This window comes from Lactuca saligna, chromosome 7 (genome assembly GCF_052625555.1).
Source record: "Lactuca saligna cultivar CGN05327 chromosome 7, ASM5262555v1, whole genome shotgun sequence".
NCBI lineage: Eukaryota > Viridiplantae > Streptophyta > Magnoliopsida > Asterales > Asteraceae > Lactuca > Lactuca saligna.
In genome coordinates this window covers 24179895-24197526 of record NC_136423.1, presented here as the reverse complement: position 1 = coordinate 24197526, position 17632 = coordinate 24179895, and the positions used below count along the sequence as shown (strand labels likewise).

Below are 17632 nucleotides of genomic sequence, written 5' to 3'. Positions count from 1 at the left end.
ATAAATGTATTTCAGAATAAATGGTTTTCTTAATTAATGAATTAATAAATTGGGAAGTTTTACCTTAATGAAAATGCAAATTTTTGGTTATGAAAATGGGACGTTACATAAAGTCCTAAAAGTTTTTTTTGAACAGAAAAATCCGGTTATTTAATATTTTCCCAAACTAACGAAAAAATCATTTTTTTTTTTAAAATTTTAGTAGGAAATGACAAATTATGTGATTTTCCAAAAGATGAGACTTTTTTGTTAATTTTTTCTAAGACTTTATATAAAATTTTCCTAAAATATTAGGACTTTTCTGTATAAAACCCAATTAATAAAAGCTCAACAAAGCACAACTACTTTAAGCATATGTACAACTACTTCACGAGTGCACCTAATCCTTCCCATTCTTTAGTCTCATATTATTCTTCTTCAAACACCACCAACCTTCGCCATCAAACACCACCCCCACCACACTATCATAAACTAGCACCACTACTAACGACCACAACCAATACGTTCTTATTTTGTTTGTTTGATGCATAAACCAGGAGTTTGAATATGCTCAAACCTAGAAATTGACCCAAAATAAAAAAACAAACCAGTTTCAGGTGCTCAAGCCCATAAATTAAGCCTGCTCAAACACCATCAACCTCCGTTATCGATGCTTAACCCTTCAATGCCCAGAAAAGCATGCCCAAAAACAAGTCAAACACCAAAAAATGATACTAGTGGTGGTGGAGGTGGTGTTTGATGGTGGAGTTTAGTGGCGTTTGAAGAAGGAGAATATTAGATTGAAGAACGGGGTTAGGTGCACAGATGTAGTTGTAACTAAGCTTAAAGTAGTTGTACTTTATTGACCTTTTAATAACGTTATATTATGATTTTTTAAATTAGATAAAAATATATATTAAGAATATAATAGCTTTTTCATGTCAATTAGGGACGAAAATCGCAAGAAAGAAACCACATGTGCGGTTCGAAAGCAAAAAAAAAAAAAAAAAAAGAAGAAGAAATGAAATGTACAATTTTGATCAAAACACTAAGATAATTTCAGTAATTTACTTTAACAAATAGAAATGAAGATTGCCATACAACTAAATAGACAAGTAATGAAACATATAATATCGTAGAAAATAAAAGCACTTTCATTATTGGTGGAAGAGTTGCTAGATACTTGTAATGAAAACCAATATCAAGTTGAAAAATGGTTCTAAAAATAAAAAATGATTATAGAAATCGAAAATGGTGGAAGAGTTCCCTGGTTTAATCTCAGAGTAGTACGGGCCCATACTACCTTCCACATCTATCCGTACTTTCCTCAATAATTTCCTTGACTCCAAGTCCCTTTCACTACTACTGATCTCTGTGCTAATCGCATCCTGGGTTTATCTTAGGGTAATCTTCGACCCACTCTCTGCCATCAGCTGCATAAGAAGTCTCTGCTATCTCTTCCTAACTAGCTCGCAAATACCATTATATATTACTAAGATCAGATAATTCTTCAAACGAAAGGCCCTAGCCTACAATAGTTGGACTCAGACAAGAGCTACGAAATTATGCTAGACCTAACCTTCTAAAACTATTTTGTCCTCGTAATATGTAACTTAACGTATTTGTTTACTAGTTAATTAAAGGTAACTAGGACTCATAAAAGCACAAAACAAGCAACATTCGGGCATTGAGTAACCCAAACCAAGCATATTCTAAACAAGCTATCATATCACTGACTAGTCAGTACTATCATACATTTCGATAAGCACATATAACAGGCATATAAGGCATCTTCCTAGATCCTCAACCCTAATCTTGCATGCAGTTCTCATACATATATAATAGGCATATAAGACATCCTTCCTAGATCCTTAGACCTAATCTAGCATAACATAACATAACATAACATAACATAACATAACATAACATAACATAACATAACATAACATAACATAACATAACATAAAATAACATAACATAACATAACATAACATAACATAACATAACATAACATAACATAACATAACATAACATAACATAACATAACATGTATGGGTATCTTGGGATAAAACTCACTTAAGCACGACCGATTGCACGCATCACACTCCTTGTTCTTTTTCTTTTCAAAATCTTTTGTAAAAATGGTTTTTCTTTTAAAAATTTTATACCAAGTCCTCAGTTTGAGTTCAGAGACACCCGAAAGCATGCCCGAATCCCTCAAACCAAGGCTCTGTTACCAACTTGTAACATCCTAAAATTTAAGACCAAAAATTTTATTTTTAATTTACCAAACAGATTATTGGAAACATCTTCAAAGTCATATCATATCATAAAAACCCATAAGTCATATAAATCAAAACATGTCATAGTAAAATAATGTCAGAGTACAAAATCCTAAAAATCCCATAGTGCGGAAAATGAAGTGTGATGCGCTGCGATCATACCGACTCCTTCCCCTTCGAAGAGGAAGTACCTGAAACTAAAACTGAAAACCGTAAGCACAAATCTTAGTGAGTTCCCCCATCATACCACATACCATACAATAACATATTACCTAGCATATCTGGGTGCTGGTCTATCCCTTCGGTCTCTTTCAATCGGTAACCGCCTAGCATATATGGGTGCTGACCTACCTCTTCGGTCTCTTTCAACCGGTAACTGCCTAGCATATCTGGGTGTTGGGCTACCCATTCGGTCTCTTTCAACCGGTACCCGGGGACCATTTCACCCCTACCATTACCACATAATATCCTAGCATATACATATAAATCTCCTACTTCCTAGCATATCTTGGTATTGGCCTACCCCTTCGATCTCTTTCAACTGGTAACCGCCTAACATATCTGGGTGTTGGCCTACCCCTTCGATCTTTTTCAACCGGTAACCGGGGACTATCCTACCCCTCCTACCAGTATCACATAAAATCATAACATACTAGCACATAAAGCATAACAGATAATGACATACCAGACAATTATCACAAAAAAAATCATCTCAATTATAATCAACTACTTGTGGGCCGACATTAGTGTCTTCGACCCACTTCTACTGGAAGGTAACTCACCTCGATAACTATGGATAGCTGTAAAAACTCCTGCTTTGAAATAAACCCCTCTCAAACTCCTACACATAAACATTTCCTTTAATTATCCTTCCATACTCATGACCCCTTAAGGGTCAACTTTGCTCAAAGTCAAAGTTAAAGTCAACACTCTGGTCAAAGTCAACCTTCCGGGTTGACTCAACTCGCCGAGTTCCATAATCCATACAACCTTGGAATCGCGATCCAACTCGTTGAGTTCTTTCATGAACTCATCGAGTTCCTCCCTATAACAGAGTCGAGACTTTTCAATACAACTCGTCGAGTTCTGCAGTCTTCAAAACCCAAAAACCTTGGCCAACTCGCTGAGTCATCTGGTAGACTTGCCAAATGTGCTCAGTAAACAGAAAAGGTCGGGGGACCACGATCTAACTTGTCGAGTTAGATGAACAACTCGTCGAGTTCTCTTAGTCTAAATCCATTTAGTCACTTCCAATCGAGTTCAATGCTTCCAAACCATAGATCTGGTCCCCTAGGGATGATATATCACATAAAGTTCCTATCTTTCCTTGCATGCATGGACTACTTGGCTCAAAAGGCCAAAAAGGATGGTTCATAAGTTGCATGGGACCTTCATGACCATAAAGTTGGTACCTTTATGCCATGAAGTCCCCTAAAGACCCTAGATATGAAGGGTTTTCCCACATTGGACGTCTAAGTTCCAAATATTAACATTCTTGGACCAAAACATGGAGAAATCACTCTAAAACTAGATCTAAACATTGAATAGACAAGATAGGAGTTTTATACCTCAAATGAACCAGAAATGGAGCTCAACTTATGGATCTACTCTTCTCCTTCACGTCCTTGTTCCTTCTTCAAGAATCCTCTTTTTCAAATTCACAAAGAATGCACAAAAATGACCCAAAACACTCAAAAGTGAATTAGGGTTTCGTGGCTAGGGTTTGGGACAATGGAGGCTGAAGTTAAGGCTAGGTTAAGGTGGTTAAGATGTTTAAATAGAGTGTAAAACCCTGAAGGCTATTTATCTACGATAAATGTGTTGGAGTGAAGACTATTTTTTTATAACTATTTGGCGGTGCATTTGGAAGTTTAGAAGTGATTTTTTATTTTTATTTTTTTTTAATGTTTTTTGGTCTCGACTACACCTAATAAGGGATTTGATTTTTACGTGGTATGCATAGTAACACTAAACTTAAAGCAGGTCGAGTCAGTTAACTTCAAAACCCATTTTTTTATTTTATCATTTTACAATGTTTATTTTTTAATAACATATGGTTCGTTTAATATATTTAACAGCTCAAAATAATAACAATAATAATGAAACCAAGCCTAATTAAACCATAAATATTAAAAACATCAATAATATATTATTTAACTTTCAAAAGTTTAACCCGTAGATGCAAGCAAATCTTTTGAGATGATATATGTTCCAATATAGAAATAAAATAGGGCATTACAGTAAATTGGTGTAAATATGTTTTTTAACAGTTGAAAATTGGTTTAAATAAGTCATAAGTTGTTTAAGGGCGTGTTTGGTAATGACTTTGAGAATTTATAGTTTTTAGCATTTAACAAAAAACTCGATTTAAACAAAAACTTTCGTTTAGGAGCTCTACGAACATTTAGCTTTTAGTTTAAATAAAAAACTCAAAATCTAAAAGCCACTCCATATAGCTTTTAAAAAAAACTAACTCATGTAACTTTAAAAAAAAAGCTATCGAGTTTTTTTAATAAATTTTCCGAATTATGCTTAAAAATATATTTATATGTTTAAATATTTAAACAATTATTTTTATATAATTTTATAAATTTCAAAAGCTTTCAGCTACTTTAGTATACACTCATATAACAAATAAAGATACAACTTTCATCTTCCGCTACCAACTATCATCTATTAGTTTCAAACTAGTTTTGTCAAACACATTCTAAGTAAATTAGAACCTAATCACTTATTCTAAGAAAATTAGAACCTAATCACTTATTTAAAACTTCAAATATTTAAGCCAATAAGGACTTTTAGTTTTATTATATCCAAACACTTAAAATGAGAGATGATTTGTATACAACAATTTATCTTCATACACAACAATTAATGTTTTAAAATGTTATATTGTACAACTATATAATGCATAAATTGTTGTGTATTTCAAAAAACTATTATGTATAAATCACTTCCCCTTAAAAATGCTTATTAGTAGTGCCAAAATACACTAAACCAATAAGCATCTTAAATAATCCCAAACGCCCTTAAGTATAAAACTTCTTTGGCTTAATAATACATGAATCATATTATATCTATATGCCGTTAAAAAATATATATAAAACATATCACATAGAGGTTGAATTTACAAATTCTTGATCACAAGTTGGCGACTAGGCATGCTTAGCAGCGTATGTACCAAATTAGCACACATCAGTGTTTGAATGGTCAATGCTGAACTGTTTTTTCTTTACAAGTTTAAAATATGTGAAATAATATAATCCAAAAGATGAACTTTTTCGTTGATTTTGATGAAGAAATGCCAAATACCATGAAAGTCGTGGTGAATTTTGAGACGATTGATAGGCCCAAACTGAGGCCTGATCTGATTCGCTTGTCGTGGACTCGTGGGTAACATTAATCTGAGAGTATTTAATATTATATTTACGATCGCAGTGTCTCATACTGTTTAATTTACACTCAATAATACAATACAAGTCTCCAAGTGACATAATCTTTATTATTATAATTTTGTCGACCGGGTCGTTAACGGCTGATTTACAAGATTAACAGAAAATTTACACTTCTCTCTCTCTCTAATAGAGTTGAAATTAAGCATATATCACGAACTACAAGGGAAAAGAACAGTGAGGAGTGATCAGATTTGAAGAAATATTGTTTAACGATTCAAATGCCTAGAGATTTACTGGTACATTCGATCTTTTATCCTGTTTCTATTGCATATTCGTTATGGGTTTCTCCGTCATTACTTTTCTTTTTTGTTATCTAACAATCTTATGGGCGTTTTTACTCGTTGATTTGCATCGCCATTGATGGGTATATATATGTAGAATACTTTCTTTGGATATTGGTAATGTTTGGTGAATGGGTTTTTGGTTTTATCTCTGTGGGAAATGTAAAGGTGCGTAGTGCATACCAGGTGTTTGTAAAAATGCAATACCCATAAAGGAATTGAAAAACTGAAGGGTTACATGATTTCTTTCTGTTCCTCTAGTTTTGTTTTTACATATTATAATGGTTCAATGAAAATGGTTTTGGATTGAGATCAGTTTTTAGCTCTTTATCATGTTGTTCATTAACAGGCCAAATGATGTCTCCATCCATGAAAGACTAACTTTAGCACCCCTTGAAGAATTTTGTAGAAAGGAGTTCATGTAGGACACTTGATTAATGTTAAGAAGTGGGGCAAAATGATCTTATGCTCTGAATTGCCAAGGATATGGAGGAAACACAAACAGACACTGTTCAAAACGAATCAAGGAATAAATCTGTTTCTTCTTCTTCAGATGGGGCTCTTAAATTTAAAAGAATGCACAGTGATCGCCACCTGGCGGATTCAGGAGGAGCACAAAGAGTGTCACAAGCCCTTTGGTCAACTGGAAATCTTTATGAGCCAATTCCTAGTGGATTCTATTCTATTTTACCTGTAAGGTGTCCAAATTCTCATTAAAACATCCACATAATACAGCTTCACCTCACATCTAACATTCTCAACATGTTTCCATATTCTTATACAGGAAAAAAGACTCAAAGAGAAATATGACATGATCCCTTCTCTTGAAGAGCTTCATGTGTTAGAATCAGAGGGGTTTAGGCTCAATGTTATTGTTGTTGATATGCATAAAGATAAAAAGGTGTCAATGTTACAGCAGCTGGCTTTGACTTTGGCAAAAGGGTTGACTTCTAATCCAGCTGCAGTAATTAAAAAGATAGGTGGATTGGTAAGTAATGCTACCTACCTCATTCCAATATTTATCTATGTAGTGTTTGGTATGATGGAATCATGAAAGAACTAGAGTCATTCATTCCATTCCTTTTCCTTTCTATTCCATTCAACCAAACATACCATTAGTTTTATTAGTCGATTCACCCTTGATAATATGTCCTTTTTGTAGGTTTGTGACTTCTATAAACTCCCAAATGTGGAGTTAAATTATGCAAAAACTGCTTGGGAGGAAGTCTACAATGTACATAATCAAGGTATTCAGATGCTAGGTCAAATAAAGCATGGTTTTTGTCATCCCCGTGCTATTCTTTTCAAAGTTCTTGCAGATACTGTTGGCCTTGACTGTAGGGTTATGGTGGTATGTTCTCCTTTTTCTTTTTTTCATTCAATCTTTGCATTATCATGCCACTTAATTTAGTGTTAAATGCAAGAAATAGCCTTGTGGTTTCATTATATATCATTATTTCTCTCTCTCTTTTTTTCTGATTGCAGGGTTTACCAAAGGAAGCAGAATCAGAGAGAACAGATTCACACAGACACGTGTCTGTTATTGTGGAGCTGAATTCTACTGAATTACTGGTTGATATAGTGAGGTATCCAGGACATTTGGTACCCTTTTCAACCAAGGCAGTATACATGTCTCATGTGTATGTCATTGGTCAAGGTGATTCTGGAGAAAATGACTCATGTGATTCGCCTATTGAACCCAACAGCCCTGTACATGGTGCTGCAGAAAACACAGATGAAGGGTAATAAAGTAATTTTACAGCATCATACCATGTCTTACACAAAACAGAACAAGTTTTACTATGTTTGGTGTGCATTGGACTTGGACTGAGACTGATGTCAGCAGTATAAATTATAAAATCCGCCCTTGATATCTCACTTGTGCAAAAGATGTAAATACCCTCTTCATCCTCATGATCAGAAATAGCCCTAGAAAGCTTGTGTTTTGTGATATAAAATTACTTTTTGTAGTTAAATCTTTTATTATATTTTACAGTGACCCTAATGCAGCAAATGCAACATGGGGGCGCAACAAAAATGCACTTGCTGAACAAAGCACACCCAGTTCAAGGTTCTCTCTTTCCCTCTTTTGTTCAAGGGTATTTCCGTCCTTATGCTTAAACTATAAAACATTTAAATCAACAAATCATGTTTGTTTTATGTTTTACTTTCAGTCCAGAGCATTATTTATTTAGAGGGCATGGAAGATCTATGCTTGGTGGTCATAAAGATTCTCCCAAAGGATATGGACATGGCATGACAGTATCAAGGTTTTTTTTTATTTTTTTTAATCTAATGCAAAATGTCAATTAAATTTTGTATTTTAATATTCTATTTGATGGATTTGATGAGTAATTCCAGGTCAGCAGGGGCATCACCTACAGGAAGTAGAAGAAGACGAAGGAGAAGTAGTGCTACTATGATTCCAGAAATTGGTGATGACATTGTAAGGTTGATATTTCATTAACCCTGAATCTAATCATCTATGATTAATTATTGGTTTTTAAATATGAACTTTTTGATAGATTTGATAAATGGTGTAATTATGGAAATAGGGTTGTGAGAGCAATGAATGATACTTTGAAGAGAAATCATCCTCCAAGGGAACTTGTTGATGAACATAGCACTAGTCCAGATCATCAGGAAAATGTATGTGTATCTTTTTTGTTAGTAAAACGGATGCTTTAATGTTTAATCTTTTAGTTTGTTTATGGAATTTGATGATGATTTCAGGCATCTGGTTCACATAACCATAGGAGGCAAACGAGTTGTCCAAAAGCTATCTCTTTACCTTCATCTCCTCATAAGTATAGGACTCGTGTTCTTGGTTCTGATAAAAATGGAACTGAAAAATTAGAAGGAAATTTTGATATGATCACAGCATGGAATAAGTTACTTGAATCTTCCTCCATTGGGAATGAACCATGGTTTCCATATCATGAATGGAATATTGACTTTTCTGAACTCACTGTTGGTTCACGTGTTGGCATAGGTACTATCCCTCATCATCATCATCACCATCACCATCACCATCATCATCATCATCATCATCATCATCATCATAAATACATGTTATCTTGTAGGGTTTTTTGGGGAAGTTTTCCGAGGTACTTGGAATGGAATAGAGGTTGCTATTAAAGTGTTACTTGAACAGGAAGTAAGTGCTGAAAATATTGAAGATTTTTGCAATGAGATTTCCATATTAAGGTACCTTTCACACAGCTTTCCTTCACCTTCAGTCTGAAAAACTCTATTGTCTACTCTGTAGCTGATTTTTTTTTTTTTAATACGTCTTTTGCAGTCGACTTCGCCACCCAAATGGTATTACAGTCTTTTTAATTCAGATAAGATTTATTTTAGCATATTATATTTCTTGTTTGTAGATGCCCACACATTTATGTAATTTTTTTTTGCTATCTGACACAGTTATATTATTCCTTGGTGCCTGTACAACGCCTCCTCACTTTTCATTAATCACTGAATACATGGACATGGGGTCACTATATTACCTGATTCATGTGAGTGGGTTAAAAAAGAGAATCAGCTGGCGAAGAAGACTCAAAATGCTGTGTGATATATGCAGGTATGATCCTAAACCTCCATTTTTATTCCTCATTTGTTATGCATGACAAGATATGACAAAACAGGTTGTACTGTGTTTGGCATGCATTAGACTGGAACCGAGACCGATGTCAATGGGACAAAATTGCATTTTTTGTCCCAATTAAGAAGTTGGTACAAGGTGATACAGGGGCTCACTCTTGATCTCTTGTTAGTGAAAAAGACATAAATGCCCTCCTCATCATTATCATCGAAAATAGCCCTGGAAAGCTTGTCCAATCCCGTCCAGTCCTAGGCTATTTTCGATGATAAGGATGAGGAGGGCATTTACGTCTTTTTTCACAACCAAGAGATCAAGAGCGAGTCCATGTCTCACCTTGTACCAGCTTATTAATTGGGACAAAAAAAATGCAATTTTGTCTCATTGACATCGGTCTCGGTCCCAGTCTAATGCATGCCAAACACAGTACAACCTGTTCTGTCGTATCCTGCATACAAACAAGGTCTATCATCTATGTGTTTGTAGTGTAGGCATTTGCTAGAGAATGGTAATAATGGTTTGTTTGTTTACTTGGATGTGTATAGGGGTCTAATGTGTATGCATCGAATGAAAATAGTGCACCGTGATCTGAAAAGCGCGAATTGCTTAGTGAATAAGCATTGGATAGTAAAGATTTGTGATTTTGGGCTGTCACGGGTACTAACAACCGCAAACATGAGAGATTGTTCGTCTGCAGGGACTCCAGAGTGGATGGCACCCGAACTCATTCGCAATCAACCCTTTACTGAAAAATGTGATATTTTCAGCCTCGGTGTCATAATTTGGGAGCTATGTACTCTTCAGAGACCATGGGAAGGTGTCCCATCAGCCCAAGTAAGCCCTTGCTTCTTATTATTTTTTGTTTTCTGTCTGTATAAAGTGTTGTCTGGATAAATGATGATTAAAACATATTTGTTACAGGTGGTTCGTGCAGTTGGTAATGATGGAACACGACTTGAAATTCCTGAAGGTCCTTTGGGAAACCTAATATCAGGTATGCAATAAAAAATTAAGAAACAAATATTCTCTATTAAGTCCTTCTTGACTTCTTTCTTTATTTTATATTCTTTCAGATTGTTGGGCAGAACCAGATCAACGACCTAACTGTGAAGAAATTTTGTCACGCTTAATGAGCTGTGAGATGCTGATTTAATATTTTGGATTGTAAGTAAAATTTTTACAAGTCTTAGAGAAAAAAAAAATCAAGCATTTCCTCATTTTTATTTGAGATTGAGCTTCATGATATTTAGGGCAATGAAAAAAAAGCTGTTTGTTTTGTCTTTTGGTGTTGGAATGAGGTTTTTACCATTGATTTTGGGTGGAAACTATTTTAATTTTAGTAATTTAGTTGTATTATAGACGATGTGTTGTTTCAGGTGGGTTTCAAACATGAACAAAATGATTGGATAAAGATCTGCAAGTACAATACTTCAAATTTTGATCAACAACATTTAAACATTTTTGCATTACTAGCAACTGATTTGCTTTCTTAGCATCCAAATGAATAAATGTAAGCTTAAAAGACATTCAAAAGCCTAAACTAGATAGAAAGTTTATGTAAATATTATCTTTATAGTTTAAAGAGTGACTTGTGTTTGAGTTACCAAATGCAGCTAGTCAATTAATTTGAATGATTTGGATATGGTTACTATGTCTAAGCAATCAATGTTTATTTGTAAATGGAGGTGGTAAATTAGGAGGTGTTTGATTGAACTTTAATGGATCACCTTATGTCTCTCGATTGTTCACGTTCATAGCCAGCCGACAAAAAAAAAAAAAAGGAGTAAATAATAGAGTAAACTAAAAAATGAACCGTTTGACATGGCCTTTTTTTTTTTGGTGTAATATGAATAAACATATTTTTCTCCCAATCTATTTAAATCCTAGATCTACCATTGGTTAGGTGTGATTCGGTCAAATTCAGATTGTTTGATACTACAATTAGAAGCTTCTTGATTTTGTGCTATAACCTCTAATATGTCTCTTATTAGGTTTGATAAGAGAGGTTGAATCTAACTCAAAGAAACCTTGACTCAGTTACATATGACTCGATCAAATAAATCTTAATTAACAATTGTCATATAACCCCTTATTCTCATCTGCCTATGAATGGACCGATTCGGATTAGTGTATTTTATTCAAATAATTTTATTAGAAACATTTTGTATACTTGTAAGAATATTTACCATATTCCAATATCTAATTCGATATCATCCATCTCATCTCCACAAAAATACATCATTGATCTTGAATCTTTTAATTTTCATTTTCCGACCTAAAAATGATTATATGAGATTTTAATGTAATAACTGAATTTAATAGTATAACTTTTTTGGTCTATTTATCTTCGATAACTCATTACACACATTAATCATAAGATTAAAATTTGTTATTATGAAAAATGCTCTAAATATATCTTTACCAAGATAACCTAATAATGTCAAGAAAGTTTCATAGCTTCTAATTCAACTGTTCTGTGCATATTTTATTTTTGTTTTGAAAATTTAATCGAAACGTAGATTATATGTAATATGCATAACGTCTTTATCTGTCTAGTCATAGCTTTTTTTTTTTAACAACAAATATAAATATATATATTAAACCACTCATAAATTATTTCATCTATATCCACAATATGACTTGAACCCTCAACATCAAGGAGGGAAAACAACACCGAATATCACATTAGAAAACTTGTTTTGTTTTGTATTACAGTTTTCGTCCTTGTGTGGCTTGTCCTTGTAGTTTTCAAAATTTTTATATGTGGTCCCTAAGGTTGTTACCGTCAATTCTCATCTGTTAAGTACGTTTAAAATGACATTTATACCCCTATCTTTGTGTTTTATGATATTTTGAGATTTTACTAGCTAAGACTGCAAGTAGTGACATGTGCCAAGCTCCTCGCCAACTTCTTTGGCATACGCTAACACCATCCCTTAGCATGTGCTAAGGGTTTACGCTAAGAAATGCTCGCCGTTGGATACTATAGATAGCATGAGGAAAGAGAAGATAGATAGAAATGAGATGTTGTGATCGGGTTTTTTATTTTTTATTTTTATTTATTTTTTTTTTTTCAAAATCAAATAGCATATCACCACTCCCTGGTATGATGCTATGCTTAGGTGGCATGCAAAAATATGATTTGGCATGCTAAGGCACACACAACCACTACCTTTAGACTTAAAGGAATATTTTTGAATAATTTGAAAAAAGCCCTAAAATCCCTATCATACAATCGAGATAATCATTTCACATGTTTTTGCTCTGATGTGGCCAACAACTCTAAGGCTGGAGGGAGTGGCTCGCCTCCAACTCACAAAGGGTGCTAAGCCCACTCCTTACAAAAGTGTTAAGATTCTTACCACAAGAAAATCACCAACTTGCTAGCCATAGGAAAGAGAAAAAGGTTGGAAGATGAAAGCCTCTCATTGGTTTCTGTTTTTTTTCATTTTTTTTTTCAAAATAAAAATAACATAAGAATAAAAATAACATAAGATTAGGGTGATACCACTCCCTATATTTTTGTATCTTTTCATCCTACATGGTTCAAAAAAATCTTATATGACCTTAAAAAATCCTATGTGACAACATGCTAAAGATGTTACAACTCCCTCAGCCTAATGGTGTCTCTACAATGTGGTTGACAATTCCAATACCCCATATCTTTTTTCCCCTATAACTTTTGGCTGAATCCAACCAATCTTGCCTTCAATGCTGATGTTAAAACCACCATTCTCTATCTTGCATGTAATTTTCGGTAGGACCCAACACATCTATCCTTATATCCATCTGATTTTGATTTTAAATTTTATCTTTCCCATGACTGATTAAATTTTGTCTTTCCTATTTCTAAATTTGATTTGACTTATAAGCTAGGATTTTAATTTGGTTTAGTTTTAGGCTATGGAACTCTATTTGATTGTGGTGATAAATCAAATCCTCTTGATTAATTCTCATGAGTCGTGGAACTTAGTTTTGGTTAGGAATTCAATGGGACCACTCATAATTTGATAGCGATGGTAATGATCAGTTATAATGAAATGAAACTGATAATTCTCAATTAGATTAGTGAACCTAAGTTTTTCAAACTTTTTGGACTTATTATTTTCATATTTAGCTTTACCAAGTTATGAGCAATCTTAGATGGTGATGATTTTAGGGTTGGAGGTGATTGGTGATTATGGTGGTGGGCTGAATAGAAAGAGACATGGTGAAGTCGATGGTCGTTGGTGGTGTGGTGTTCATAGTAACATGTCAAACCATGATAAAAAAAAAGAAAAAAAAGAAAAAGTAGAGGTAATATGGTCATTTAGAAGTAGGGATGAGCATCGGAACCGGTACCCGCTTTTGGAATCGGAACTGCCTCGGAACTAACGGTTCTGGAACTAAAACTGCCTTAAGCGGTTTCGGTTTCGGTTCCAATTCTCATTTTTTCGGAACCGTTACCCCTTGGGTACCCGCTAATAACCGTATATATATATATATATATATATATATATATATATATATATATATATATATATATATATATATATATATATGTGTGTGTGTGTGTGTGTGTGTGTGTTACTAAGACTGGTTTAGAATATATTGGTATGATTTTGTCCCTCTTTGGTCTGAATTTATTCGATTTGGATCGAACTACGTTGCGGTTTTATCGGCAAAAGTTAACAAAGTTAATGTAACCGGGTTACCCGCTCCCGGAATCGGAACTACCGGTTCCGAGACTGGTTCCAAAAGTTTAAGAACCGCCTAGAACGGTTCCGGTTCCGGTTCTAACTTTCTAGGAACCGCCGGTTCCGGTTCTTGCCAAATGCGGCGGATACCCTATGCTATTTAAAAACCGAGGATTAATGTCCTAACCGTAACAATCTCAGGGACCATTTAGTACAAGTTTTAAAAATTATATGGACGAGTTATGTTAAAAATTTAAAAATTAGACTAAAATTACATATAGATATAGATGTAGACCACGTGGACCCAAAATGTAATTTAGTCTATCAAATATTCCGATGGCGTTAAACTGTTCCAGATAAAACACATATTCCAAGGGCACCATTGCCGTCACCGGAACCCCAACTCAACCATGCCGGCATTCAAAACCCCGTTCAACGGCTACGCCGTAAAGTTCAGCCCCTTTTACGAGCAACGACTCGCGGTCGCCACCGCTCAAAACTTTGGCATCCTTGGCAATGGACGGATTCACGTAATCGACCTTTCTCCCGCCGGACCGATCGCCGAAATCGCCGCCTACGATACCGCGGATGGTGTTTACGACGTTTCATGGTCAGAATCTCACGATTCACTCTTAGTCGCAGCCGTCGCCGATGGTTCGGTCAAGCTATACGACCTCTCCCTCCCACCTACTTCCAATCCAGTCCGATCCCTCTCCGAACACACCCGCGAAACCCACTCGGTTGACTACAACGCCGTCCGTCGAGACTCGTTTCTATCGTCCTCTTGGGACGACACCATCAAGCTCTGGACAATCGATCGACCTACCTCCGTCCGTACGTTTAAAGAACATGCGTATTGTGTTTACTCCGCCGCGTGGAACCCCCGTCACGCAGATGTTTTTGCGTCGGCGTCCGGCGATTGCACTGCCCGGATATGGGATGTGCGTGAGCCGGGGTCAACAATGATCCTCCCTGCTCACGAATTTGAAATTTTATCATGTGATTGGAACAAATACGATGATGCAGTGATCGCGACTTCATCGGTTGATAAATCAATCAAGGTATGGGATGTAAGAAATTACAGAGTTCCTGTAGCTGTATTGAATGGACATGGATATGCAGTGAGAAAAGTTAAGTTTTCACCCCATAGAGCAAGTGTAATCGCGTCATGTTCATATGACATGACTGTTTGTTTGTGGGATTATATGGTGGAGGATTCGTTGATTGGGCGTTATGATCATCATACAGAATTTGCAGTTGGGGTTGATATGAGTGTTCTTGTTGAAGGGTTATTAGCAAGCACTGGATGGGATGAATTTGCTTATGTTTGGCAACATGGGACTGATCCAAAAGCACCTTGAACTTGAAACGGGTGATCATTCATCTCATACTCCTTTTCCTTAATCACTGTAATTTGTGTTAGAATTCAAGATTTTCTTGATAATTAGCATATAATTCCATGGTTGTTTTTGGACACTTTGCCTGTTTGTGTGTTGTTGAATGTTCAATGATATGCATTAAATGTTCAAAAGAACATTGGAAATCAAAAGGGTGATTGTTGATCTCTTACACATTTTCGTTTTAATTACTGTTGTTATCTTAGAACTTAGAATCTTGGTGTCTCTTGATAATTATCAATAGCATAATTGTATGGTTGTTTTTGACACTTTGCCTGTTGCTACTGTTGAATGATCATTGATATGCATTACATGTTCAAAAATATAAATCTTGTAGAGAAATATCAAGACCTGTCATCATGCATCTGTATAAATATTTGTCCTTCCACACTTTTGGATGCTTGTGATTTCATTGCATATAAAGTTTGAGGGTGTTTGGATGTGTGTTCTTAATGTGAGTATTGCTTCTTAAAGAGTCATAATAAGATAATCAGAATATCAGATAATCAGTAGCTTAAACATAAAGATAGTTAGGAAAATTTACATGTATCTGAACAATCCTTTTGCTTCTTGTGATTTGTATTCAAATTCAAGTGTTTGTTGTTGGTTTAAGTTAAACTGATAATTAGCAATGATTCTTTACATGCTTCTTACGATTTATATTTCATATGTATTAGAGACTTGTGAACTCAAATCCCACAAGTGGTAAATGAAAATGCATTGTGTCTTGCTGCATTAAGAGGTTATCTAATTTATTTTATCTAGATTTGGGATAACCATTTGATTACGCACACCAGGTGCTGGACAAAATGCCTGATTTATATAGTAGTGTATCAGCTTTAGCTAATTCTCTCGTTCAGTTCAACTATGTTATGGCTTTTAACATGTGGCAGCACAGAAGCAGAAAACTGCCGACTTAACTCATAAAACGATAGGTAAAATTAAAATGACGTAATATACATGTTTTTGAAAGTACGTTATATTTTTAAATGATAAAGTAAGGGTTAATGTCGAAATTAGGCACTAGCCCATCGAATTTGTATTAATTTAGTTACCAAATATTGTTTAAGTTGTAAGGCTACAATATGGTCAACGAGTGAAGAAGTCAAAGAGGATGGCCACCTCATCACGAAATTATTCCACCATTTTTTGGGATATGGTGTTTATCGGTGAAGAAGTATTCATTTAGTTACCAAATATTGTTTAAGTTGTAAGGCTACAATATGGTCAACGAGTGAAGAAGTCAAAGAGGATGGCCACCTCATCACGAAATTATTCCACCATTTTTTGGGATATGGTGTTTATCGGTGAAGAAGAAGAAGAAAAAGGAGAGAGAGAGGTGTAAAAAACTCATCGGCTAATTAACGATCATTCTTTTTTCCTTTAACTTTTTTTTATGTGATTTTTGAACTCAAAAACATAACGCAAGCCTACTCTTGACCTTATTTGATTATAGATCATCCCGATAGAGCATTCGGTATGAGTCTAATGTTTATAACACCTGTAAGAGTTACAACAAACATAATATACATATAGATGAGGATGGTGTCCACTATGATGTTATAAGGTTAAGGGGTGTCGTAAACCATATACCACAGGTATCTGATGTGGATCGATTCATCGCTGGTAAACACTGAGCCTCGACTTCAGATTCACCGCTAGTATAATACTGGCGGGGGCTTTGTACCGGTTGCAAAATTTTAAAAATTCAAACTTTAGGAGAAATGAACGTTGCCAAACGGTTGGCAGCGGCTATATGTCATATTTACATTTTTTTTCTTTAAACAAATCTACTATATATACAATTGATTTAAAATATAACCACACTACACACTCTTTACAAAAAATTTTCATTAATGTCTTTCAACAATCCAAACTCTTTCAACAAAAATACTCCAAACCAAAATGTTAACAACCTTTTTGTATTTTTCGGCTACGATCACCAACACCTTACCAACCAC

The 17632-nt window shown here is 34.9% G+C and overlaps 2 protein-coding genes across 2 annotated transcripts; both read left to right on the top strand.

The window, feature by feature from the left end:
* Positions 1–5714: 5714 nt before the first annotated feature.
* LOC145005085 (serine/threonine-protein kinase CTR1-like) lies at positions 5715–11311 on the top strand. Its single transcript, XM_078964133.1, has 17 exons — positions 5715–5952; positions 6347–6690; positions 6782–6985; positions 7160–7348; positions 7483–7739; positions 7994–8068; positions 8172–8267; positions 8359–8448; positions 8553–8646; positions 8731–8989; positions 9081–9204; positions 9299–9318; positions 9424–9580; positions 10144–10432; positions 10520–10592; positions 10672–10762; positions 10975–11311. The coding sequence occupies exons 2-16, from the start codon at positions 6484–6486 to the stop codon at positions 10749–10751; spliced, it is 2214 nt and encodes a 737-aa protein (XP_078820259.1). The 5' UTR covers positions 5715–5952; positions 6347–6483; the 3' UTR covers positions 10752–10762; positions 10975–11311.
* Positions 11312–14584: 3273 nt separating this feature from the next.
* On the top strand, positions 14585–15823 carry PEX7 (peroxin 7). The gene has a single exon (XM_078965437.1). It carries the CDS (start codon positions 14685–14687, stop codon positions 15633–15635), a length of 951 nt encoding a protein of 316 aa, XP_078821563.1. The 5' UTR covers positions 14585–14684; the 3' UTR covers positions 15636–15823.
* The last annotated feature ends 1809 nt before the right edge of the window (positions 15824–17632 follow it).

Coding starts and splice junctions, on each gene's coding strand:
- LOC145005085 (XM_078964133.1), top strand. CDS start 6,484: ATGGAGGAAACACAAACAGACACTGTTCAAAACGAATCAAGGAATAAA. Junction 7,349..7,482: donor TTGACTGTAGGGTTATGGTG/GTATGTTCTCCT, acceptor TTCTGATTGCAG/GGTTTACCAAAGGAAGCAGA. Junction 8,069..8,171: donor CAAAGCACACCCAGTTCAAG/GTTCTCTCTTTC, acceptor TTTTACTTTCAG/TCCAGAGCATTATTTATTTA.
- PEX7 (XM_078965437.1), top strand. CDS start 14,685: ATGCCGGCATTCAAAACCCCGTTCAACGGCTACGCCGTAAAGTTCAGC.